The following is a 25213-nucleotide window of genomic DNA, read 5'->3' on the forward strand; positions in this document are numbered from 1 at the left end:
TTTTCCCCCCAAGCCCCGGTGTCCCCTCTTTACCCCAAATCCCCGGTGTCCCCTCTTTCCCCCAAATCCCCGGTGTCCCCTCTTTACCCCCCAAATCCCCGGTGTCCCCTCTTTCCTCCCAAATCCCCGGTGTCCCCTCTTTCGCCCAAATCCCCGGTGTCCCCTCTTTACCCCAAATCCCCGGTGTCCCCTCTTTCCCCCCAAATCCCCGGTGTCCCCTCTTTCCCCCCAAATCCCCGGTGTCCCCTCTTTCCCCCCAAATCCCCGGTGCCCCCTCTTTACCCCAAAGCCCCGGTGTCCCCTCTTTCCCCCCAAGCCCCGGTGTCCCGGTAACGCGGGCAGGGCCCGGTCCCCGCCGCGCTGACCGCGGGCCCCGCTGTGGCCGCACAGGGCGCCGAGAGCTGAGCGGCTCCCGGGCCGCGCTGCTGCTGCGGGAGGAGACCCTGCGCCATTCCCAGCGGGAATGCCGCGAGCTGCGGGACAGGCTGGCGGGCCTGGAGCGGAGCCTGCGCTCTGCCGAGCGGGAGCGGCGCGCGGCGCAGGTGGGAATGTGCGGAGTCCAGGTGGGAATGCGGGACAGGCCGGGCGGGAAGGATGGGTAGCCCAGGCGGGAAGGATGGATATCCCAGGCGGGAAGGATGGGTATCCCGGGCGGGAAGGATGGATATCCCAGGCGGGAAGGATGGGTATCCCGGGCGGGAAGGATGGATATCCCAGGCGGGAAGGATGGATATCCCGGGCGGGAAGGATGGGTAGCCCAGGCGGGAAGGATGGGTATCCCAGGCGGGAAGGATGGGTATCCCGGGCGGGAAGGATGGATATCTCAGGCGGGAAGGATGGATATCCCGGGCGGGAAGGATGGGTAGCCCAGGCGGGAAGGATGGATATCCCAGGCGGGAAGGATGGGTATCCCGGGCGGGAAGGATGGGTATCCCGGCTGGGAAGGATGGATATCCCGGGCGGGAAGGATGGGTATCCCGGGCGGGAAGGATGGGTATCCCAGGCGGGAAGGATGGGTATCCCGGGCGGGAAGGATGGATATCTCAGGCGGGAAGGATGGATATCCCGGGCGGGAAGGATGGGTATCCCGGGCGGGAAGGATGGATATCCCAGGCGGGAAGGATGGATATCCCGGGCGGGAAGGATGGGTAGCCCAGGCGGGAAGGATGGGTATCCCAGGCGGGAAGGATGGGTATCCCGGGCGGGAAGGATGGATATCTCAGGCGGGAAGGATGGATATCCCGGGCGGGAAGGATGGGTAGCCCAGGCGGGAAGGATGGATATCCCAGGCGGGAAGGATGGGTATCCCGGGCGGGAAGGATGGGTATCCCGGCTGGGAAGGATGGATATCCCGGGCGGGAAGGATGGGTATCCCGGGCGGGAAGGATGGATATCCCAGGCGGGAAGGATGGGTATCCCGGGTGGGAAGGATGGATATCCCGGGCGGGAAGGATGGATATCCCGGGTGGGAAGGATGGGTATCCCGGCTGGGAAGGATGGATATCCCGGGCGGGAAGGATGGGTAGCCCGGGCGGGAAGGATGGGTATCCCGGCTGGGAAGGATGGATATCCCGGCTGGGAAGGATGGATATCCCGGGCGGGAAGGATGGATATCCCAGGCGGGAAGGATGGGTATCCCAGGCGGGAAGGATGGATATCCCAGGTGGGAAGGATGGATATCCCGGGTGGGAAGGATGGATATCCCAGGCGGGAAGGATGGATATCCCGGCTGGGAAGGATGGGTAGCCCAGGTGGGAAGGATGGATATCCCGGCTGGGAAGGATGGATATCCCGGGCGGGAAGGATGGGTATCCCGGGCGGGAAGGATGGATATCCCAGGCGGGAAGGATGGGTATCCCAGGCGGGAAGGATGGGTATCCCGGGCGGGAAGGATGGGTATCCCAGGCGGGAAGGATGGATATCCCGGGTGGGAAAGATGGATATCCCAGGCGGGAAGGATGGGTATCCCGGCTGGGAATGATGGGTATCCCGGGCGGGAAGGATGGGTATCCCGGGCGGGAAGGATGGGTATCCCGGGCGGGAAGGATGGATATCCCGGCTGGGAAGGACGGATATCCCGGCTGGGAAGGATGGGTATCCCGGGCGGGAAGGATGGATATCCCGGCTGGGAAGGACGGATATCCCGGCTGGGAAGGATGGGTATCCCGGCTGGGAAGGACGGATATCCCGGCTGGGAAGGATGGATATCCCGGGCGGGAAGGATGGATATCCCGGGTGGGAAGGATGGGTATCCCGGGCGGGAAGGATGGGTATCCCGGGCGGGAAGGGTGGGTATCCCGGGCGGGAAGGATGGATATCCCGGGCGGGAAGGATAGATATCCCGGGCGGGAAGGATGGATATCCCGGGCGGGAAGGATGGATATCCCGGGCGGGAAGGGTGGGTATCCCAGGCGGGAAGGATGGGTATCCCGGGTGGGAAGGATGGGTATCCCGGGCGGGAAGGATGGATATCCCGGCTGGGAAGGATGGATATCCCGGGCGGGAAGGATAGATATCCCGGGCGGGAAGGATGGATATCCCGGGCGGGAAGGGTGGGTATCCCGGGCGGGAAGGATGGGTATCCCGGGCGGGAAGGACGGATATCCCGGCTGGGAAGGATGGGTATCCCGGGCGGGAAGGATGGGTATCCCGGGCGGGAAGGATGGATATCCCGGCTGGGAAGGATGGGTATCCCGGGCGGGAAGGATGGGTATCCCGGGCGGGAAGGATGGATATCCCGGGCGGGAAGGATGGGTATCCCGGCTGGGAAGGATGGGTATCCCGGGCGGGAAGGATGGATATCCCGGGCGGGAAGGATGGGTATCCCGGGCGGGAAGGATGGGTATCCCGGGCGGGAAGGATGGGTATCCCGGCTGGGAAGGACGGATATCCCGGCTGGGAAGGATGGGTATCCCGGGCGGGAAGGATGGATATCCCGGGCGGGAAGGATGGGTATCCCGGGCGGGAAGGATGGGTATCCCGGGCGGGAAGGATGGGTATCCCGGGCGGGAAGGATGGATATCCCGGCTGGGAAGGACGGATATCCCGGCTGGGAAGGATGGGTATCCCGGGCGGGAAGGATGGGTATCCCGGGTGGGAAGGATGGATATCCCGGGCGGGAAGGATGGATATCCCGGGCGGGAAGGGTGGGTATCCCGGGCGGGAAGGATGGATATCCCGGGTGGGAAGGATGGATATCCCGGGCGGGAAGGGTGGGTATCCCGGGCGGGAAGGATGGGTATCCCGGGTAGGAATGATGGATACCCCGGGTGGGAATGATGGATATCCCGGGTGGGAACGATGGATATCCCGGGTAGGAATGATGGAGGCAGTCCAGGTGGGGGGGATGATGGGTATTCCAAGCGGGAATGTTGGGCAGTCCAGGCGGGAATAATGGGTATCCCATGTGGGAACGCCGGGCAGCACAGGCAGGAATGTGGGACAGTCCAGGTGGGAACGCTGGGTGTCCCAAGTGGGAATGCTGGACAACCCATTTGGGAATGCTGGGTAGTCAAGGTGGGAGTGATGGGTACCCCAGGTGGGAATGTGGGGCAGCCCAGGTGGGAACGCCGGGCTGCACAGGCGGGAATGCGGGCCAGTCCACGTGGGAATGCGGGCCAGTCCGGGTGGGAATGCGGGCCAGTCCACGTGGGAATGCGGGCCAGTCCACGTGGGAATGCGGGCCAGCCCGGGTGGGAATGCGGGGCAGCCCGGGTGGGGAATGCGGGGCAGCCCGGGTGGGGAATGCGGGCCAGTCCACGTGGGAATGCGGGCCAGCCCGGGTGGGAATGCGGGCCAGTCCACGTGGGAATGCGGGCCAGCCCGGGTGGGGAATGCGGGGCAGCCCGGGTGGGAATGCGGGCCAGTCCACGTGGGAATGCGGGCCAGTCCGGGTGGGAATGCGGGCCAGTCCACGTGGGAATGCGGGGCAGCCCGGGTGGGAATGCGGGCCAGCCCGGGTGGGAATGCGGGCCAGCCCGGGTGGGAATGCGGGCCAGCCCGGGTGGGAATGCCGGGCAGTCCCTGCGGGCACGGCTGCGCGCCCGGCACATCCCGGCTCCAATGCCGCGTCCTGGCGGCTCCAGGAGAAGCTGGGCGAGCTGGAGGAGGCCCGGCAGAGGCTGGAGCTGTGCGAGAGCCGGAGCTCCCGGCTGGAGCTGCAGCGGCGGGCGCTGGAGGGGGAGCTGGGCCGCGCCCGGCGCGCTCTGGCGGAGCGGGACGCGGAGGCGCGGGAGCGAGCGGAGCTGCTGCGGACACAGGTACGGCACCGATCCCGGCACATTCTGGGAAATCCCGTCCCACAGTTCCCCCTCCGCCCCCTCCCAGTGCCTCCTGAAACACTTCCCAGTCCCACAGGTCCCCCTCAGCCCCCTCCCAGTTCCCACTGAACCCGCTCCCAGTTCCCAAAGTCTCCACAGTTCCTCCGAACCCACTCCCAGTTCTCCCTGAATCCCCTCCCAGTTACCCCTGAATCACCTCATGGTTCCCACAGTTCCTCCCAAACGCCTTCCCAGTTTGCCCTAAACCCACTCCCAGTCCCCCCAGTTCCCCCTGGACCCCATTCCAGTTGTCCCCAGTTCCCCCAAAACCCCTCTCAGTCGCCCAGTTCTCCCTGAATCCCCTCCCAGTTCCCCTTTAACCCTCTCTCAGCTCCCCCAGTTCCCCCAAACCCCTTCCAAGTCCCCCAGTCCCCCCTGAATCCCCTCCCAGTTCCTCTGTTTTCCCCTGCACCTCCTCCCGTTCCCCCTGAGCCCTTTCCCAGCCCCACAGTTCCCCCCGAACCCCTTCTCAGTTCCCCCTAAACCCCCTCCCACTTCCCCCAGTTCCCCTGAACCCCTTCCCAGACCCCCCATTTCCCCCCGAGCCCCCTCCCAGTCCCCCCAGTCCCCCCAGTTCCCCCACTCTCCGCCTCCGTTCCCGGGCGCAGCTGGCTCAGGCCGAGCCCGGCTCCGGGCCGCTCCCGGTGCTGCCGGACAGCGGCTCCCGGGGGGACGCTGCGGCCGTGCCCGAGGGCTCCCGGCTCCACGAGCGGCTCCTGCAGCTCCAGAACGCCCTGGCCGCCGGCGAGACGGACCGGCGGCTGCTCCAGGTGCGATCGGAACCCCCTCCCGGTGCCCCCAGTTCCTCCCGAACCCCCTCCCCGTTCCCCTGAACCCCTTCCCGGTCCCCTCATTCTCCCTGAACCCCTTTCCCAGTCCCCCCAGTTCCCCCCCAACCTCCTCCCACTTCCCCCCTGGAACCCTTTCCCACTTCCCCCAGTTCCCTCTGAACCCCTCCCAGTGCCCCCATTCATCCTGAACCAATCCCAGTCCTTCCCAGTTCCCACTGAAACCCCTCCCACTTCCCCCTGGACCCTTTCCCAGCTCCCCCAGCCCCTCTTAACCCCCTCCCAGTTTTTCCTGAGCCCATTCCCAGTCCCTCTGAGCCCCCTGCCCGAGGGTGTCCCGGGGCTGTCCCGGGGTGTCCCGAGGGTGTTCCAGGGTGTCCCGAGGGTGTCCCGAGGGTGTCCCGGGGTGTCCCGGGGGTGTCCCAGGGTGTCCCCGGTGTCCCGAGGGTGTCCCAGGGTGTTCCAGGGTGTCCCGGGGCTGTCCCGGGGCTGTCCCGGGGGTGTCCCAGGATGTCCCAGGGTGTCCCGGGGTGTTCCGAGGGTGTCCCAGGGTGTCCCGGGGTGTTCCAGGGTCTCCCGGGGGTGTCCCGAGGCTGTCCCGGTGTTCCGGGGTGTCCCAGGGTGTCCCGGGGGTGTCCCGAGGGTGTCCCGAGGGTGTCCCGGTGTCCCGGGGTGTCCCGGGGCTGTCCCGGTGTTCCGGGGTGTCCCAGGGTGTCCCAGGGTGTCCCGGGGGTGTCCCGAGGGTGTCCCGGGGGTGTCCCGGGGCTGTCCCGGTGTTCCGGGGTGTCCCAGGGTGTCCCGAGGGTGTCCCGAGGGTGTCCCGGGGGTGTCCCGGGGCTGTCCCGGTGTTCCGGGGTGTCCCAGGGTGTCCCGAGGGTGTTCCAGGGTGTCCCGGGGGTGTCCCGGGGGTGTCCCAGGATGTCCCAGGGTGTCCCGAGGGTGTCCCAGGGTGTCCCGGGGTGTCCCGGGGTGCTCCAGGGTGTCCCGGGGGTGTCCCGAGGGTGTCCCGGGGGTGTCCCGGGGCTGTCCCGGTGTCCCGGGGTGTCCCAGGGTGTCCCGGGGCTGTCCCGGTGTCCCGGGGTGTCCCGGGGCTGTCCCGGTGTTCCGGGGTGTCCCAGGGTGTCCCGGGGCTGTCCCGGTGTCCCCCGGTGTCGCAGGAGGGGCTGGAGGAGGCGCGGCGGGCGCTGGCGGAGGCGCGGCGGGAGAAGGGAATGCTGCGGGAGCAGCTGCGGGAGCAGCGGGAGCTGGGAATGCTGCGGGAATCGGGAATGCTGCGGGAGCCGGGAATGCTCCGGGAATCGGGAATGCTCCGGGAGCCGGGGAAGGCGCAGGAGCAGGGAATGCCGCAGGAGCAGGGAATGCTGCGGGAGCTGGGAATGCCGCCCAACAGGGAACCCCAGGACCGGCAGCAGGAGGTGAGCGGGGGGGGGGGGTGCACCCCAAATTCCCTGACCTTTGACCCCAGACAGGACCCTGTGGATCCCCCATAAATAATTATCTAATGATTATCTAATGTCTGTATTATCATATCTAATTATCTGGTACTGCATTAGATAACAGATCTATTATCTGGTGTAGGTATTTTAAAATACACCTTTTTTACTCTGGTATATTTGGGGCTTTATCTGTATTTTTATCTATTTTACAGAATAATTTCTGCATTTATGTATCTATTTCCCATTTTACACATATTTACAAATTTTACTCTATTTCTGTATTATTCTGTATTTTCGGATTTTATATATTATATATTTAATATATAATATATTATAGATAATATATTATATCTAGATATATTTTTTATATCTTATGTGTATACTTCTGGCTTCACATATTTTTATCTCTATTATACATACTTTAATATATATTTATATATTCCATGTTTTTATATCTGCTACACATACTTTAATGCCTATTTTTAAAAGTACACACGTAAATATTTATTTTGCCTGTATCTACACATAAAAATATCTAAAATATACTTTTATATATTCAATATCTTTATTTATTTTTATTTTAAATAGCCTAATTTATATTAAGTATATTTATATATTTATAGCATATTAAGTACTATTTATAATAAGTATATACAAGATCTATAACATGTTAATTAGCATATGTTTATAATAAAATAGATCTATATTAATATTAAATATAGAAATATTTAAAATAAAAATGCATATATATTTATAGAATACATACAGTATGCATTTATACAGCACAGAAATGTTATATGTAACATGATATTTATAAAATATCATAGAATAATTATGTGTAATTATTATATATAAAATATAATAGAATATATACAATGGAATGTGTATAATATAATGTAATATAATATATATTCTATTAATATAAAACATATAAGTATTTTACATATATATAAAATATAATTATATTAAATACAATTATATCATATCAATATTACACATCAAATAATAGATTATTGTTATGAATTATAGAAATATAAATATTATATAGATACAATTTTGTATTTTATTCATTTTTAATGGTTTAACTATATAATAGAGATATATTTTATTACGAACATATATTAAATATGCAGATATTTAACGCATTCTGGATGTATATATTTATTATACACATAGGCTATTTAAAATAATATTATTATTTATATTTATAATTATATATTAATAATAATATTATGTAATAATAATATTTATTAAAATTAATATATTGAATCTATTAAAATGTCTTTTAGATATTTTTATGTGTATATATGAGCAAAATCGATATGTGTGTATACGTATTTTAAGAATAGGTATTGAAATAGGTGTAATGGATGTAAGAACACCCGTAACAAACAAATAGATGAATATTTCTGTATTTATACCTGCATCTCTCTGTACGAACCGCCCCCGTCTCTCTCAGGGCCCGCAGCAGCAGCAGCAGCAGGAATCTCCCGGCCGGGCCGGGCTCCCGCAGCTCCCGGCGGGCTCGGCCGAGCAGCAGCTGCAGGAGGCTCGGAAGCGAATCCAGGTGCTGCGGGTGGGTGCCTGCGCCGGGAGCTGATCCCGATCCCTGGGCTGGGAGCTGATCCCGATCCCTGGGCTGGGAGCTGATCCCGATCCATGGGCTGGGAGCTGATCCCGATCCCTGCGCCGGGAGCTGATCCCGATCCCTGGGCTGGGAGCTGATCCCGATCCATGGGCTGGGAGCTGATCCCGATCCCTGGGCTGGGAGCTGATCCCGATCCATGGGCTGGGAGCTGATCCCGATCCCTGGGCTGGGAGCTGATCCTGATCCCTGGGCTGGGAGCTGAGCCCGATCCCTGCGCCGGGAGCTGATCCCGATCCATGGGCTGGGAGCTGATCCCGATCCATGGGCTGGGAGCTGATCCCGATCCCTGCACCGGGAGCTGATCCCGATCCCTGGGCTGGGAGCTGATCCCGATCCCTGCACCGGGAGCTGATCCCGATCCCTGCGCCGGGAGCTGAGCCCGATCTACGGGCTGGGAGCTGATCCCGATCCCTGCGCCGGGAGCTGATCCTGATCCATGGGCTGGGAGCTGATCCTGATCCATGGGATGGGAGCTGATCCCGATCCCTGGGCTGGGAGCTGATCCCGATCCCTGGGCTGGGAGCTGATCCTGATCCATGGGCTGGGAGCTGATCCTGATCCATGGGATGGGAGCTGATTGTGATCCCTGGGCTGGGAGCTGATCCCGATCCCTGGGCTGGGAGCTGATCCTGATCCATGGGCTGGGAGCTGATCCTGATCTCTGGGATGGGAGCTGATCCCGATCCCTGGGCTGGGAGCTGCTCCTTTGGGACCTGATTGTGATCCCTGGGCCTGGGCTGCTCCTTCGGGGGCTCATCCTGATGGGAACGAGCTGGTGCTGCTGCTGGGATGGGGCCGGGCTCGTTCCAACGGGAATGATCCCAGTGCTGCTGCTGGGATGGGGCCGGGCTCGTTCCAACGGGAATGATCCCAGTGCTGGTACTGGGATGGGGCCGGGCTCGTTCCAACGGGAATGATCCCAGTGCTGGTACTGGGATGGGGCCGGGCTCGTTCCAACGGGAATGATCCCAGTGCTGGTACTGGGATGGGGCCGGGCTCGTTCCCATGGGAATGATCCCAGTGCTGGTACTGGGATGGGGCCGGGCTCGTTCCAACGGAAATGATCCCAGTGCTGGTACTGGGATGGGGCCGGGCTCGTTCCAACGGGAATGATCCCAGTGCTGGTACTGGGATGGGGCCGGGCTCGTTCCAACGGGAATGATCCCAGTGCTGGTACTGGGATGGGGCCGGGCTCGTTCCAACGGGAATGATCCCAGTGCTGGTACTGGGATGGGGCCGGGCTCGTTCCAACGGGAATGATCCCAGTGCTGGTACTGGGATGGGGCCGGGCTCGTTCCAACGGGAATGATCCCAGTGCTGGTACTGGGACGGGCCGGGCTCGTTCCCATGGGAATGATCCCAGTGCTGGTACTGGGATGGGGCCGGGCTCGTTCCAACGGGAATGATCCCAGTGCTGGTACTGGGATGGGGCCGGGCTCGTTCCAACGGGAATGATCCCAGTGCTGGTACTGGGATGGGGCCGGGCTCGTTCCAACGGGAATGATCCCAGTGCTGGTACTGGGATGGGCCGGGCTCGTTCCCATGGGAATGATCCCAGTGCTGGTACTGGGATGGGGCCGGGCTCGTTCCAACAGGAATGATCCCAGTGCTAGTACTGGGATGGGGCCGGGCTCGTTCCAGCTGGGAAGGGGTTGTTGGTGCTGGGATGGGGCCGGGCTCGTTCCAGCTGGGAAGGGGTTGTTGGTGCTGGGATGGGGCCGGGCTCGTTCCAGCTGGGAAGGGGTTGTTGGTGCTGGGATGGGGCCGGGCTCGTTCCAGCTGGGAAGGGGTTGTTGGTGCTGGGATGGGGCCGGGCTCGTTCCAGCTGGGCAGGGGTTGTTGGTGCTGGGATGGGGCCGGGCTCGTTCCAGCTGGGAAGGGGTTGTTGGTGCTGGGATGGGGCCGGGCTCGTTCCAGCTGGGAAGGGGTTGTTGGTGCTGGGATGGGGCCGGGCTCGTTCCAGCTGGGAAGGGGTTGTTGGTGCTGGGATGGGGCCGGGCTCGTTCCAGCTGGGAAGGGGTTGTTGGTGCTGGGATGGGGCCGTTTCGGGGTGCCCGCCGCAGGCAGTGCCCACTTTGGGGTGCCGGGCACCCCTCCCCGCCAGGCGCAGGTGTCGGCGCTGGAGCTCCGGGCCCGGCCGCTCCCCGAGGCGCCTCCGGAGCTGCAGCGGGAGCTGGAGCGGCTCCGGCTCGGCCGCGGGGACCTGGAGGAGCAGGTGAGGGGGCACGGCCGGGGGGACACGGGGGCATGGCCAGGGGGACACGGCCAGGGGGACACGGCCATAGGGGACACGGGGGCACGGCCAGGGGGACACGGCCAGGGGGACACGGCCATAGGGGACACGGGGGCACGGCCAGGGGGACACGGCCAGGGGGACACGGCCATAGGGGACACGGGGGCACGGCCATAGGGGACACTGGGGCACGGCCATAGGGGACACGGGGGCACGGCCAGGGGACACGGGGGCATGGCCGGGGGACACGGGGACACGGCCATAGGGGACACGGGGGCATGGCCAGGGGGGCACGGCCAGGGGGGCACGGTCATAGGGGACACGGGGACACGGCCAGGGGACACGGGGGCATGGCCAGGGGGGCACGGGGGCACGGCCATAGGAGACACGGGGACACGGCCATAGGGGACACGGGGGCACGGCCAGGGGGACACGGGGGCACGGCCGGGGGGACACGGGGGCACGGCCGGGGGGACACGGGGGCACGGCCAGGGGGGCACAGCCAGGGGGACACGGGGACACGGCCAGGGGGACACGGCCCAGGGGACACGGGGGCACGGCCAGGGGGACACGGCCATAGGGGACACGGCCAGGGGGACACGGCCAGGGGACACGGGGACACGGCCAGGGGGACACGGGGCATGGCCAGGGGGGACACGGGGGCACGGCCAGGGGGGCACGGCCATAGGGGACACGGCCAGGGGGACACGGCCAGGGGACACGGGGACACGGCCAGGAGGACGCGGTGCCTTCCCCCGGCCCCACAACCTCCCCTCCCTCCCTCCGTCCGTCCCCCAGATCGCGCTGCTCAAGGAGCAGGAGCTGCAGCGGCATCCCCCCGGAACGTAGGGAATTCCGGGAATTCCGGGCCGTCCGCAGAGCTCGCGCAGCTCCGCTCAGGGCTGAGGGGATCCAACCCCATCCCAAAATCCAGAGCAGAGCCCGGCACGGCTCAGCCCAGGGAGGAGGGGGATCCATCCCTCTCCCTGTGCTCCAAACCCACAGCGATTGTTGCCTCCTCATTCCCATTTCTCCAGGAAAAAGCTGCACTTTTCCCACCAGACAACAAAATTTGTCTATTTTTGATACAATTTGGGACCCTGTGGAGGGTTTTCCCATTGTCCTGATGTAGTTTTTAATGGAATAGGGAAATATTCCCTTTTTTAAGGACCCAACCGATCCCTTCCCCTCCCGCCTTCCCCTCACCACATCCTCATTTCCCCCCTTTTTCTAACAGAAAACTCCCTGGATTTGTGTTTTTGGAGGATTTTTTTAGGAACTAGCGGGATTTTTATACGGATTCTTTGGGAATCGGGGGTTTTCACTGGTGCTCCGAGGTTGGGAAAACCACGGGAAGGGAGGGGGTGGCTCCGGCCCCCGTCAGTCCCGGCGGGAATAAACGTGGATAAATCCAGGCTGGAAGTTCGGAGGGATTTTTTGGGGGAGGGGGGGGGTTGGCAAAAATTTTGGGAGTGCCCAGATTGGGGCTGAGTTGAATTAGGTCCCTAAATAATAATGAAAAATAAGAATCACTAATAAGAACTAGACAATAATTAATAACCAACAATAATCATCATTAAATACGAAGGGCAAAGGATAAGAAATCAGAACAAATAGCAAATAATGGTGATCATAAAGCTGCACCCTATAGATGAGAGAGGAGCTTCAGGGGGAAATTCACCCTATAGAGGGGAAATTCACCCTATAGAGGTGAAATGCATCCTATATAGGAGGGAACTTCACCCTATAGAGGGGAAATTCACGTTATAGAGGGGAAATTCACCCTATATAGGAGGGAAAATCACCCTATAGAGGGGAAATGCCCCCTATAGATGAGAAATTCACCTTAAAGATGGGAAATTCACCTTGTAGAGGGGAAATACATCCTGTATAGGAGGGAAATTCACCTTGTAGAGGGGAAAATCCCCCTATAGAGGGGAAATTTACCCTATATAGGAAGGAAATTCACCCTATAGAGGGGAAATTCACCTTATAGAGGGGAAATGTACCCTATAGATGAGAAATGCACCCTATAGATGAGAAATGCATCCTATAGAGGGGAAAATCACCCTATAGAGGGGAAATACACCCTATAGATGGGAAACAGAGCCTATAGATGAGCCGCTCCCTGCATATGAGGGCTGTGCCCTATATATGAGAGACGCCTATGACCGAGGGGTCGTGAGTGTTGGGCACACCCCATACACGAGGGAGGTACCCTATAGACGGGCAGTACCCAGCACAGAGATGCACCCTACAGGCGAGGGGGACAGGCTGTAGGTGAGTGACACCCTATAGACGGGGGAAACACCCCACAGACAGGCGATGCGGGCTGCGGGCACAGGCTGTGGGGGGGAGACGCACCCTATAGGCGAGAGATACACCCTATAGGAGAGAGATACACCCTATAGGTGTGAGGTACACCCTATAGGCGAGAGGTACACCCTATAGGCGAGAGATACACCCTATAGGTGAGAGGTACACCCTATAGGTGTGAGGTACACCCTATAGGCGAGAGATACACCCTATAGGTGAGAGGTACACCCTATAGGTGTGAGGTACACCCTATAGGTGAGAGGTACACCCTATAGGCGAGAGATACACCCTATAGGTGTGAGGTACACCCTATAGGCGAGAGGTACACCCTATAGGCGAGAGATACACCCTATAGGTGTGAGGTACACCCTATAGGTGTGAGGTACACCCTATAGGCGAGAGGTACACCCTATAGGCGAGAGATACACCCTATATACGAGAGATACACCCTATAGATGAGAGGTACACCCTATATAGGAGAGGTACACCCTATAGGTGAGAGATACACCCTATATACGAGAGATACACCCTATAGGTGAGAGGTACACCCTATAGGCGAGAGATACACCCTATAGGTGAGAGGTACACCCTATATAGGAGAGGTACACCCTATAGGTGAGAGGTACACCCTATATAGGAGAGGTAAACCCTATAGGTGAGAGGTACACCCTATATACGAGAGATACACCCTATATAGGAGAGGTACACCCTATAGGTGAGAGATACACCCTATATACGAGAGATACACCCTATAGGTGAGAGGTACACCCTATATACGAGAGATACACCCTATAGGTGAGAGGTACACCCTATATAGGAGAGGTACACCCTATAGGTGAGAGGTACACCCTATATAGGAGAGGTAAACCCTATAGGTGAGAGGTACACCCTATATACGAGAGATACACCCTATATAGGAGAGGTACACCCTATAGGTGAGAGGTACACCCTATAGGTGAGAGATACACCCTATATACGAGAGATACACCCTATATAGGAGAGGCGCACCCTATAGACGAGAGATACACCCTATAGGCGAGAGGTACACCCTATAGACGAGATGTACACCCTATAGGTGAGAGATACACCCTATATAGGAGAGGTACACCCTATAGGTGAGAGGTACACCCTATAGGTGAGAGGTACACCCTATATAGGAGAGGTACACCCTATATACGAGAGGGACACCCTATAGGTGAGAGGTACACCCTATATAGGAGAGGTACACCCTATAGGTGAGAGGTACACCCTATATAGGAGAGGTACACCCTATATAGGAGAGGTACACCCTATAGGTGAGAGGTACACCCTATAGACGAGATGTACACCCTATAGGTGAGAGGTACACCCTATATAGGAGAGGTACACCCTATAGGTGAGAGGTACACCCTATATACGAGAGGGACACCCTATAGGTGAGAGGTACACCCTATATACAAGACATACACCCTATAAATGAGAGCTGCACCCTATGTGCGAGAGGCACACCCTGTATACAAGAGGTACACCCTATAGATGAGACATACACCCTATAGACGAGAGGTACACCCTGTAGACAACATGCAGGCAGTGTAAGGGATACATCCTGTAGATGAGAGGTGCACCCTATATACCGGAGATACAGGGTGTGTACCCCTACACACGTGGGCTGCACCCTGTACGTGAGGAACACACACTGCGTACAAGTGATGCACTTTATATGTGGGATACACCCTATAGGCAAGGGCTGCACCCTATAGCCGAGAGCTGCACCCTATGGATGAGAGCTGCACCCTATAGCCGAGAGCTGCACCCTATGGATGAGAGCTGCACACCGTATACAAGAGATGCACCCTACAGATGAGAGATGCACCCTATACACAAGAGATGCACCCTGCAGACCAGCTCTGCACCCTATATAAAAATGCAGCACCCCATACACGAGAACTAAATCCCATATGCAAGACATACACCCTATATAAGAGCTACACACCACACACAAGAGCTCTATGCTACATCTGAGAGCTGCCCCTGTATCCGAGAGCTGCCCCTATATCCGAGAGCTGCCCCTATATCTGAGAGCTGCCCCCTATATCTGAGACCTGCCCCTGTATCCGAGAGCTGCCCCTGTATCCGAGAGCTGCCCCTATATCCGAGAGCTGCCCCTGTATCCGAGAGCTGCCCCTATATCTGAGAGCTGCCCCTGTATCCGAGAGCTGCCCCTATATCCGAGAGCCGCCCCTATATCCGAGAGCTGCCCCTATATCCGAGAGCTGCCCCTGTATCCGAGAGCCGCCCCTATATCTGAGAGCTGCCCCTGTATCCGAGACCTGCCCCTATATCCGAGAGCTGCCCCTATATCCGAGAGCTGCCCCTGTATCCGAGAGCTGCCCCTATATCCGAGAGCTGCCCCTATATCCGAGAGCCGCCCCTATATCCGAGAGCTGCCCCTATATCTGAGAGCTGCCCCTGTATCCGAGAGCTGCCCCTATATCCGAGAGCTGCCCCTGTATCCGAGAGCTGCCCCTATATCTGAGAGCTGCCCCCTATATCCGAGAGCTGCCCCTATATCCGAGAGCTGCCCCTGTATCCGAGAGCTGCCCCTATATCTGAGAGCTGCCCCTATATCCGAGAGCTGCCCCTATATCTGAGAGCTGCCCCCTATATCCGAGACCTGCCCCTGTATCCGAGAGCTGCCCCTATATCCGAGAGCTGCCCCTATGTCCGAGAGCTGCCCCTGTATCCGAGAGCTGCCCCTATATCCGAGAGCTGCCCCTGTATCCGAGAGCTGCCCCTATATCCGAGAGCTGCCCCCTATATCCGAGAGCTGCCCCTGTATCCGAGAGCTGCCCCTATATCCGAGAGCCGCCCCTATATCCGAGAGCCGCCCCTGTATCTGAGAGCTGCCCCTATATCCGAGAGCCGCCCCTATATCCGAGAGCCGCCCCTATATCCGAGAGCTGCCCCTGTATCCGAGAGCTGCCCCTATATCCGAGAGCTGCCCCCTATATCCGAGAGCTGCCCCTGTATCTGAGAGCTGCCCCTATATCCGAGACCTGCCCCTGTATCCGAGAGCTGCCCCTATATCCGAGAGCTGCCCCTATATCCGAGAGCTGCCCCTATGAGAGCTGCCCCTATATCCGAGAGCTGCCCCTATATCCGAGAGCTGCCCCTATATCCGAGAGCCGCCCCTGTATCCGAGAGCTGCCCCTGTATCCGAGAGCTGCCCCTGTATCCGAGAGCTGCCCCTGTATCCGAGAGCTGCCCCTGTATCCGAGAGCTGCCCCTGTATCCGAGAGCTGCCCCTATATCTGAGAGCTGCCCCTGTATCCGAGAGCTGCCCCTGTATCCGAGAGCTGCCCCTATATCTGAGAGCTGCCCCTATATCCGAGAGCTGCCCCCTATATCCGAGAGCTGCCCCTGTATCCGAGAGCTGCCCCTATATCCGAGAGCTGCCCCTATATCTGAGAGCCGCCCCTATATCCGAGAGCTGCCCCTATATCCGAGAGCTGCCCCTGTATCCGAGAGCTGCCCCTGTATCCGAGAGCTGCCCCTATATCCGAGAGCTGCCCCTGTATCCGAGAGCTGCCCCTATATCCGAGAGCTGCCCCTATATCCGAGAGCTGCCCCTGTATCCGAGAGCTGCCCCTGTATCCGAGAGCTGCCCCTGTATCCGAGAGCTGCCCCTATATCTGAGAGCTGCCCCTGTATCCGAGAGCTGCCCCTGTATCCGAGAGCCGCCCCTATATCCGAGAGCCGCCCCTGTATCCGAGAGCTGCCCCTATATCTGAGAGCCGCCCCTATATCCGAGAGCTGCCCCTATATCCGAGAGCTGCCCCTGTATCCGAGAGCCGCCCCTATATCCGAGAGCTGCCCCTGTATCCGAGAGCTGCCCCTGTATCCGAGAGCTGCCCCCTATATCCGAGAGCTGCCCCTGTATCCGAGAGCTGCCCCTGTATCCGAGAGCTGCCCCTGTATCCGAGAGCTGCCCCTGTATCCGAGAGCTGCCCCCTATATCCGAGAGCTGCCCCTGTATCCGAGACCTGCCCCTGTATCCGAGAGCTGCCCCTATATCCGAGAGCCGCCCCTATATCCGAGAGCTGCCCCTATATCCGAGAGCTGCCCCTATATCCGAGAGCTGCCCCTATATCCGAGAGCTGCCCCTGTATCCGAGAGCCGCCCCTATATCCGAGAGCTGCCCCCTATATCCGAGAGCTGCCCCTATATCCGAGAGCTGCCCCTGTATCCGAGAGCTGCCCCTATATCCGAGAGCCGCCCCTGTATCCGAGAGCTGCCCCTATATCCGAGAGCCGCCCCTGTATCCGAGAGCTGCCCCTGTATCCGAGAGCTGCCCCTATATCCGAGAGCTGCCCCTATATCCGAGAGCTGCCCCTATATCCGAGAGCTGCCCCTATATCCGAGAGCTGCCCCTGTATCCGAGAGCTGCCCCTATATCCGAGAGCTGCCCCTGTATCCGAGAGCTGCCCCTGTATCCGAGAGCTGCCCCTATATCCGAGAGCTGCCCCTGTATCCGAGAGCTGCCCCTGTATCCGAGAGCTGCCCCTATATCCGAGAGCTGCCCCTATGTCCGAGAGCTGCCCCTATATCCGAGAGCTGCCCCTGTATCCGAGAGCTGCCCCTGTATCCGAGAGCCGCCCCTATATCCGAGAGCTGCCCCTGTATCCGAGAGCTGCCCCTATATCTGAGAGCTGCCCCCTATATCCGAGAGCTGCCCCTATATCCGAGAGCTGCCCCCTATATCTGAGAGCCGCCCCTATATCCGAGAGCTGCCCCTGTATCCGAGAGCTGCCCCTGTATCCGAGAGCTGCCCCTATATCCGAGAGCTGCCCCTATATCCGAGAGCTGCCCCTGTATCCGAGAGCTGCCCCTATATCTGAGAGCTGCCCCTATATCCGAGAGCTGCCCCTATGTCCGAGAGCTGCCCCTATATCCGAGAGCTGCCCCTGTATCCGAGAGCTGCCCCTGTATCCGAGAGCCGCCCCTATATCCGAGAGCTGCCCCTGTATCCGAGAGCTGCCCCTATATCTGAGAGCTGCCCCCTATATCCGAGAGCTGCCCCTATATCTGAGAGCTGCCCCCTATATCCGAGAGCTGCCCCTATATCCGAGAGCTGCCCCTATATCTGAGAGCTGCCCCTATATCCGAGAGCTGCCCCTGTATCCGAGAGCCGCCCCTATATCCGAGAGCTGCCCCTATATCCGAGAGCTGCCCCTATATCCGAGAGCTGCCCCCTATATCTGAGAGCTGCCCCTGTATCCGAGAGCTGCCCCTGTATCCGAGAGCCGCCCCTATATCCGAGAGCTGCCCCTGTATCCGAGAGCCGCCCCTATATCTGAGAGCCGCCCCTATATCCGAGAGCTGCCCCTATATCTGAGAGCTGCCCCTGTATCCGAGACCTGCCCCTGTATCCGAGAGCTGCCCCTATATCTGAGAGCTGCCCCTATATCCGAGAGCTGCCCCTATATCCGAGAGCTCCCCCTGTATCCGAGAGCTGCCCCTGTATCCGAGAGCTGCCCCTATATCCGAGAGCTGCCCCTGTATCCGAGAGCTGCCCCTATATCCGAGAGCTGCCCCTATATCTGAGAGCCGCCCCTATATCCGAGAGCTGCCCCTGTATCCGAGAGCTGCCCCTATATCCGAGAGCTGCCCCCTATATCCGAGAGCTGCCCCTATATCCGAGAGCTGCCCCTGTATCCGAGAGCTGCCCCTGTATCCGAGAGCTGCCCCTATATCCGAGAGCCGCCCCTATATCCGAGAGCCGCCCCTATATCCGAGAGCTGCCCCTATATCCGAGAGCTGCCCCTATATCCGAGAGCTGCCCCTGTATCCGAGAGCTGCCCCTATATCCGAGAGCTGCCCCTGTATCCGAGAGCTGCCCCTGTATCCGAGAGCTGCCCCTATATCCGAGAGCCGCCCCTATATCTGAGAGCTGCCCCTATATCCGAGAGCTGCCCCTATATCCGAGAGCCGCCCCTATATCTGAGAGCTGCCCCTGTATCCGAGAGCTGCCCCTATATCCGAGAGCCGCCCCTATATCCGAGAGCTGCCCCTATATCCGAGAGCTGCCCCTATATCCGAGAGCTGCCCCTGTATCCGAGAGCTGCCCCTATATCCGAGAGCTGCCCCTGTATCCGAGAGCTGCCCCTATATCCGAGAGCTGCCCCTATATCCGAGAGCTGCCCCTATATCTGAGAGCTGCCCCTATATCCGAGAGCTGCCCCTGTATCCGAGAGCTGCCCCTGTATCCGAGAGCTGCCCCTATATCCGAGAGCTGCCCCTATATCTGAGAGCTGCCCCCTATATCCGAGACCTGCCCCTGTATCCGAGAGCTGCCCCTGTATCCGAGAGCTGCCCCTATATCCGAGAGCTGCCCCTGTATCCGAGAGCTGCCCCTGTATCCGAGAGCTGCCCCTGTATCCGAGAGCCGCCCCTATATCCGAGAGCTGCCCCTATATCCGAGAGCTGCCCCTATATCCGAGAGCTGCCCCTGTATCCGAGAGCTGCCCCTATATCCGAGAGCTGCCCCTGTATCCGAGAGCTGCCCCTATATCCGAGAGCTGCCCCTATATCCGAGAGCTGCCCCTATATCCGAGAGCTGCCCCTGTATCCGAGAGCTGCCCCTATATCCGAGAGCTGCCCCTATATCCGAGAGCTGCCCCTGTATCCGAGAGCTGCCCCTGTATCCGAGAGCTGCCCCTGTATCCGAGAGCTGCCCCCTATATCCGAGAGCTGCCCCTATATCCGAGAGCTGCCCCTGTATCCGAGAGCTGCCCCTGTATCCGAGAGCTGCCCCTGTATCCGAGAGCTGCCCCTGTATCCGAGAGCTGCCCCTGTATCCGAGAGCTGCCCCTGTATCCGAGAGCCGCCCCTATATCCGAGAGCTGCCCCTGTATCCGAGAGCTGCCCCTATATCTGAGAGCTGCCCCTATATCCGAGAGCTGCCCCTATATCCGAGAGCTGCCCCTATGTCCGAGAGCTGCCCCTATATCCGAGAGCTGCCCCTATGTCCGAGAGCTGCCCCTATGTCCGAGAGCTGCCCCTGTATCCGAGAGCTGCCCCTATATCCGAGAGCTGCCCCTATATCTGAGAGCTGCCCCTGTATCCGAGAGCTGCCCCTATATCTGAGAGCTGCCCCTATATCCGAGAGCTGCCCCTGTATCCGAGAGCTGCCCCTGTATCCGAGAGCTGCCCCTATATCTGAGAGCCGCCCCTATATCCGAGAGCTGCCCCTATATCTGAGAGCCGCCCCTATATCCGAGAGCTGCCCCTATATCCGAGAGCCGCCCCTATATCTGAGAGCTGCCCCTGTATCCGAGAGCCGCCCCTATATCCGAGAGCCGCCCCTATATCCGAGAGCTGCCCCTATGTCCGAGAGCTGCCCCTGTATCCGAGAGCTGCCCCTATATCTGAGAGCTGCCCCTATATCCGAGAGCCGCCCCTATATCCGAGAGCTGCCCCTGTATCCGAGAGCTGCCCCTGTATCCGAGAGCCGCCCCTATATCCGAGAGCCGCCCCTATATCCGAGAGCTGCCCCTATGTCCGAGAGCTGCCCCTATGTCCGAGAGCTGCCCCTGTATCCGAGAGCTGCCCCTGTATCCGAGAGCTGCCCCTGTATCCGAGAGCTGCCCCTGTATCCGAGAGCCGCCCCTATATCCGAGAGCTGCCCCTGTATCCGAGAGCTGCCCCTATATCTGAGAGCTGCCCCCTATATCCGAGAGCTGCCCCTATATCCGAGAGCTGCCCCCTATATCTGAGAGCTGCCCCTATATCCGAGAGCTGCCCCTGTATCCGAGAGCCGCCCCTATATCCGAGAGCTGCCCCTATATCCGAGAGCTGCCCCTGTATCCGAGAGCTGCCCCCTATATCTGAGAGCTGCCCCTGTATCCGAGAGCTGCCCCTGTATCCGAGAGCCGCCCCTATATCCGAGAGCTGCCCCTGTATCCGAGAGCCGCCCCTATATCTGAGAGCCGCCCCTATATCCGAGAGCTGCCCCTATATCTGAGAGCTGCCCCTGTATCCGAGACCTGCCCCTGTATCCGAGAGCTGCCCCTATATCTGAGAGCTGCCCCTATATCCGAGAGCTGCCCCTATATCCGAGAGCTCCCCCTGTATCCGAGAGCTGCCCCTGTATCCGAGAGCTGCCCCTATATCCGAGAGCTGCCCCTGTATCCGAGAGCTGCCCCTATATCCGAGAGCTGCCCCTATATCTGAGAGCCGCCCCTATATCCGAGAGCTGCCCCTATATCTGAGAGCTGCCCCTGTATCCGAGACCTGCCCCTATATCCGAGAGCCGCCCCTATATCCGAGAGCTGCCCCTATATCCGAGAGCTGCCCCTGTATCCGAGAGCTGCCCCCTATATCTGAGAGCTGCCCCTGTATCCGAGAGCTGCCCCTGTATCCGAGAGCCGCCCCTATATCCGAGAGCTGCCCCTGTATCCGAGAGCCGCCCCTATATCTGAGAGCCGCCCCTATATCCGAGAGCTGCCCCTATATCTGAGAGCTGCCCCTGTATCCGAGACCTGCCCCTGTATCCGAGAGCTGCCCCTATATCTGAGAGCTGCCCCTATATCCGAGAGCTGCCCCTATATCCGAGAGCTCCCCCTGTATCCGAGAGCTGCCCCTATATCCGAGAGCTGCCCCTATATCCGAGAGCTGCCCCTATATCTGAGAGCCGCCCCTATATCCGAGAGCTGCCCCTGTATCCGAGAGCTGCCCCTATATCCGAGAGCCGCCCCTATATCCGAGAGCCGCCCCTATATCCGAGAGCTGCCCCTATATCCGAGAGCTGCCCCTGTATCCGAGAGCTGCCCCTATATCCGAGAGCTGCCCCTGTATCCGAGAGCTGCCCCTGTATCCGAGAGCTGCCCCTATATCCGAGAGCCGCCCCTATATCCGAGAGCTGCCCCTATATCCGAGAGCTGCCCCTATATCCGAGAGCTGCCCCTGTATCCGAGAGCTGCCCCTATATCCGAGAGCTGCCCCTGTATCCGAGAGCTGCCCCTATATCCGAGAGCTGCCCCTATATCCGAGAGCTGCCCCTATATCTGAGAGCTGCCCCTATATCCGAGAGCTGCCCCTGTATCCGAGAGCTGCCCCTGTATCCGAGAGCTGCCCCTATATCCGAGAGCTGCCCCTATATCTGAGAGCTGCCCCCTATATCCGAGACCTGCCCCTGTATCCGAGAGCTGCCCCTGTATCCGAGAGCTGCCCCTGTATCCGAGAGCTGCCCCCTATATCCGAGAGCTGCCCCTGTATCCGAGAGCTGCCCCCTATATCCGAGAGCTGCCCCTGTATCCGAGAGCTGCCCCTATATCCGAGAGCTGCCCCTATATCCGAGAGCTGCCCCTATATCCGAGAGCTGCCCCTGTATCCGAGAGCTGCCCCTATATCCGAGAGCTGCCCCTATATCCGAGAGCTGCCCCTATATCCGAGAGCTGCCCCTGTATCCGAGAGCTGCCCCTATATCCGAGAGCTGCCCCTATATCCGAGAGCTGCCCCTGTATCCGAGAGCTGCCCCTGTATCCGAGAGCTGCCCCTGTATCCGAGAGCTGCCCCCTATATCCGAGAGCTGCCCCTATATCTGAGAGCCGCCCCTATATCCGAGAGCTGCCCCTGTATCCGAGAGCTGCCCCTATATCTGAGAGCCGCCCCTATATCCGAGAGCTGCCCCTGTATCCGAGAGCTGCCCCTATGTCCGAGAGCTGCCCCTATGTCCGAGAGCTGCCCCTGTATCCGAGAGCTGCCCCTATATCCGAGAGCTGCCCCTATATCTGAGAGCTGCCCCTGTATCCGAGAGCTGCCCCTATATCTGAGAGCTGCCCCTATATCCGAGAGCTGCCCCTGTATCCGAGAGCTGCCCCTGTATCCGAGAGCTGCCCCTATATCTGAGAGCCGCCCCTATATCCGAGAGCTGCCCCTATATCTGAGAGCCGCCCCTATATCCGAGAGCTGCCCCTATATCCGAGAGCCGCCCCTATATCTGAGAGCTGCCCCTGTATCCGAGAGCCGCCCCTATATCCGAGAGCTGCCCCTATGTCCGAGAGCCGCCCCTATATCTGAGAGCTGCCCCTGTATCCGAGAGCTGCCCCTGTATCCGAGAGCCGCCCCTATATCCGAGAGCCGCCCCTATATCCGAGAGCTGCCCCTATGTCCGAGAGCTGCCCCTGTATCCGAGAGCTGCCCCTATATCTGAGAGCTGCCCCTATATCCGAGAGCCGCCCCTATATCCGAGAGCTGCCCCTGTATCCGAGAGCTGCCCCTGTATCCGAGAGCCGCCCCTATATCCGAGAGCCGCCCCTATATCCGAGAGCTGCCCCTATGTCCGAGAGCTGCCCCTATGTCCGAGAGCTGCCCCTATATCTGAGAGCTGCCCCTATATCCGAGAGCCGCCCCTGTATCCGAGAGCTGCCCCTGTATCCGAGAGCTGCCCCTATATCCGAGAGCCGCCCCTATATCCGAGAGCTGCCCCTATATCCGAGAGCTGCCCCTGTATCCGAGAGCTGCCCCTATGTCCGAGAGCTGCCCCTGTATCCGAGACCTGCCCCTATATCCGAGAGCCGCCCCTGTATCCGAGAGCTGCCCCTGTATCCGAGAGCTGCCCCTATATCTGAGAGCTGCCCCTGTATCCGAGAGCTGCCCCTGTATCCGAGAGCTGCCCCTATATCCGAGAGCTGCCCCTATATCCGAGAGCTGCCCCTGTATCCGAGAGCTGCCCCTGTATCTGAGAGCTGCCCCTGTATCCGAGAGCTGCCCCTATATCTGAGAGCTGCCCCTATATCCGAGAGCTGCCCCTGTATCCGAGAGCTGCCCCTATATCCGAGAGCTGCCCCTGTATCCGAGAGCTGCCCCTGTATCCGAGAGCTGCCCCTATATCCGAGAGCTGCCCCTGTATCCGAGAGCTGCCCCTATATCTGAGAGCCGCCCCTATATCCGAGAGCTGCCCCTATATCCGAGAGCCGCCCCTATATCTGAGAGCTGCCCCTGTATCCGAGAGCCGCCCCTGTATCCGAGAGCCGCCCCTATGTCCGAGAGCTGCCCCTATATCTGAGAGCCGCCCCTATATCCGAGAGCTGCCCCTATATCCGAGAGCTGCCCCTATATCTGAGAGCCGCCCCTATATCCGAGAGCTGCCCCTATATCCGAGAGCTGCCCCTATATCCGAGAGCTGCCCCTATATCTGAGAGCCGCCCCTATATCCGAGAGCTGCCCCTATATCCGAGAGCCGCCCCTATATCCGAGAGCCGCCCCTATGTCCGAGAGCTGCCCCTATATCCGAGAGCTGCCCCTATATCCGAGAGCTGCCCCTGTATCCGAGAGCTGCCCCTGTATCCGAGAGCCGCCCCTATATCCGAGAGCCGCCCCTATATCCGAGAGCTGCCCCTATATCCGAGAGCCGCCCCTATATCCGAGAGCTGCCCCTGTATCCGAGAGCCGCCCCTATATCCGAGAGCCGCCCCTATATCCGAGAGCCGCCCCTATATCTGAGAGGTGCCCCTATATCCGAGAGCTGCCCCTATATCCGAGAGCTGCCCCTATATCCGAGAGCTGCCCCTGTATCCGAGAGCTGCCCCTGTATCCGAGAGCTGCCCCTATATCCGAGAGCTGCCCCTATATCTGAGAGGTGCCCCTATATCCGAGAGCTGCCCCTGTATCCGAGAGCTGCCCCTATATCCGAGAGCTGCCCCTGTATCCGAGAGCTGCCCCTATATCCGAGAGCTGCCCCTATATCCGAGAGCCGCCCCTATATCCGAGAGCCGCCCCTATATCCGAGAGCTGCCCCTATATCCGAGAGCTGCCCCTGTATCCGAGAGCTGCCCCTATATCCGAGAGCTGCCCCTGTATCCGAGAGCTGCCCCTGTATCCGAGAGCTGCCCCTGTATCCGAGAGCTGCCCCTATATCCGAGAGCTGCCCCTGTATCCGAGAGCTGCCCCTATATCCGAGAGCTGCCCCTGTATCCGAGAGCTGCCCCTATATCTGAGACCTGCCCCTATATCCGAGAGCTGCCCCTATATCCGAGAGCTGCCCCTGTATCCGAGAGCTGCCCCTATATCCGAGAGCTGCCCCTGTATCCGAGAGCTGCCCCTATATCCAAGAGCTGCCCTACAGAATTTCCCCTAAAGACCTGCAGAAACCCCCCAACCCCTACACCGCACCCTGTTTCTTCCACATGGAGCACGCCCCAACCCCTCCCCTTTCTATAGGGGACCCTAAACACTGCGAGACCCCACTCACAACACTTTCTATAGGGGACCTGCGCCCTAAACACTGAGACCCCAGCAGAGACCCGCTGGCCACCCTTCTATAGGGGAACTGTTTAACACCCCAAAGCCCCCCCACACCCCGTCATTGTCTATGAGTGACTCAGACCTTACCCCAAACATTTCCATACCGCGCTTCTTTCTATGGGACCCGCCCCACGCTGAGCCCCCGCATCCCCCACAACCGCCCCCAAATCGGCCATTTTACACCCCAA

At 59.3% G+C, this 25213-nt stretch overlaps 1 protein-coding gene across 8 annotated transcripts in view; it reads left to right on the forward strand.

Annotated features, from left to right (window-relative positions):
* Positions 1-11839, forward strand: part of CROCC (ciliary rootlet coiled-coil, rootletin) — a 38253-nt gene extending 26414 nt beyond the window's left edge. For 7 of the 8 annotated variants that reach the window (XM_032131483.1, XM_032131481.1, XM_032131482.1 and 4 more), the window contains exons 28-34: positions 391-542; positions 4086-4259; positions 4928-5089; positions 6265-6522; positions 8003-8119; positions 10296-10406; positions 11223-11839. In XM_032131483.1, coding sequence (XP_031987374.1) covers positions 391-542; positions 4086-4259; positions 4928-5089; positions 6265-6522; positions 8003-8119; positions 10296-10406; positions 11223-11273 — 1025 coding nt within the window. In that variant the 3' untranslated portion in view covers positions 11274-11839. Of the gene's footprint in view, positions 1-390; positions 543-4085; positions 4260-4927; positions 5544-5749; positions 5889-6264; positions 6523-8002; positions 8120-10295; positions 10407-11222 lie in introns of those variants that run through there. The other variant, XR_004244155.1, reaches the window with a different exon arrangement.
* Positions 11840-25213: the final 13374 nt, after the last annotated feature.

Source organism: Corvus moneduloides, chromosome 22 (assembly GCF_009650955.1).
Source record: "Corvus moneduloides isolate bCorMon1 chromosome 22, bCorMon1.pri, whole genome shotgun sequence".
NCBI lineage: Eukaryota > Metazoa > Chordata > Aves > Passeriformes > Corvidae > Corvus > Corvus moneduloides.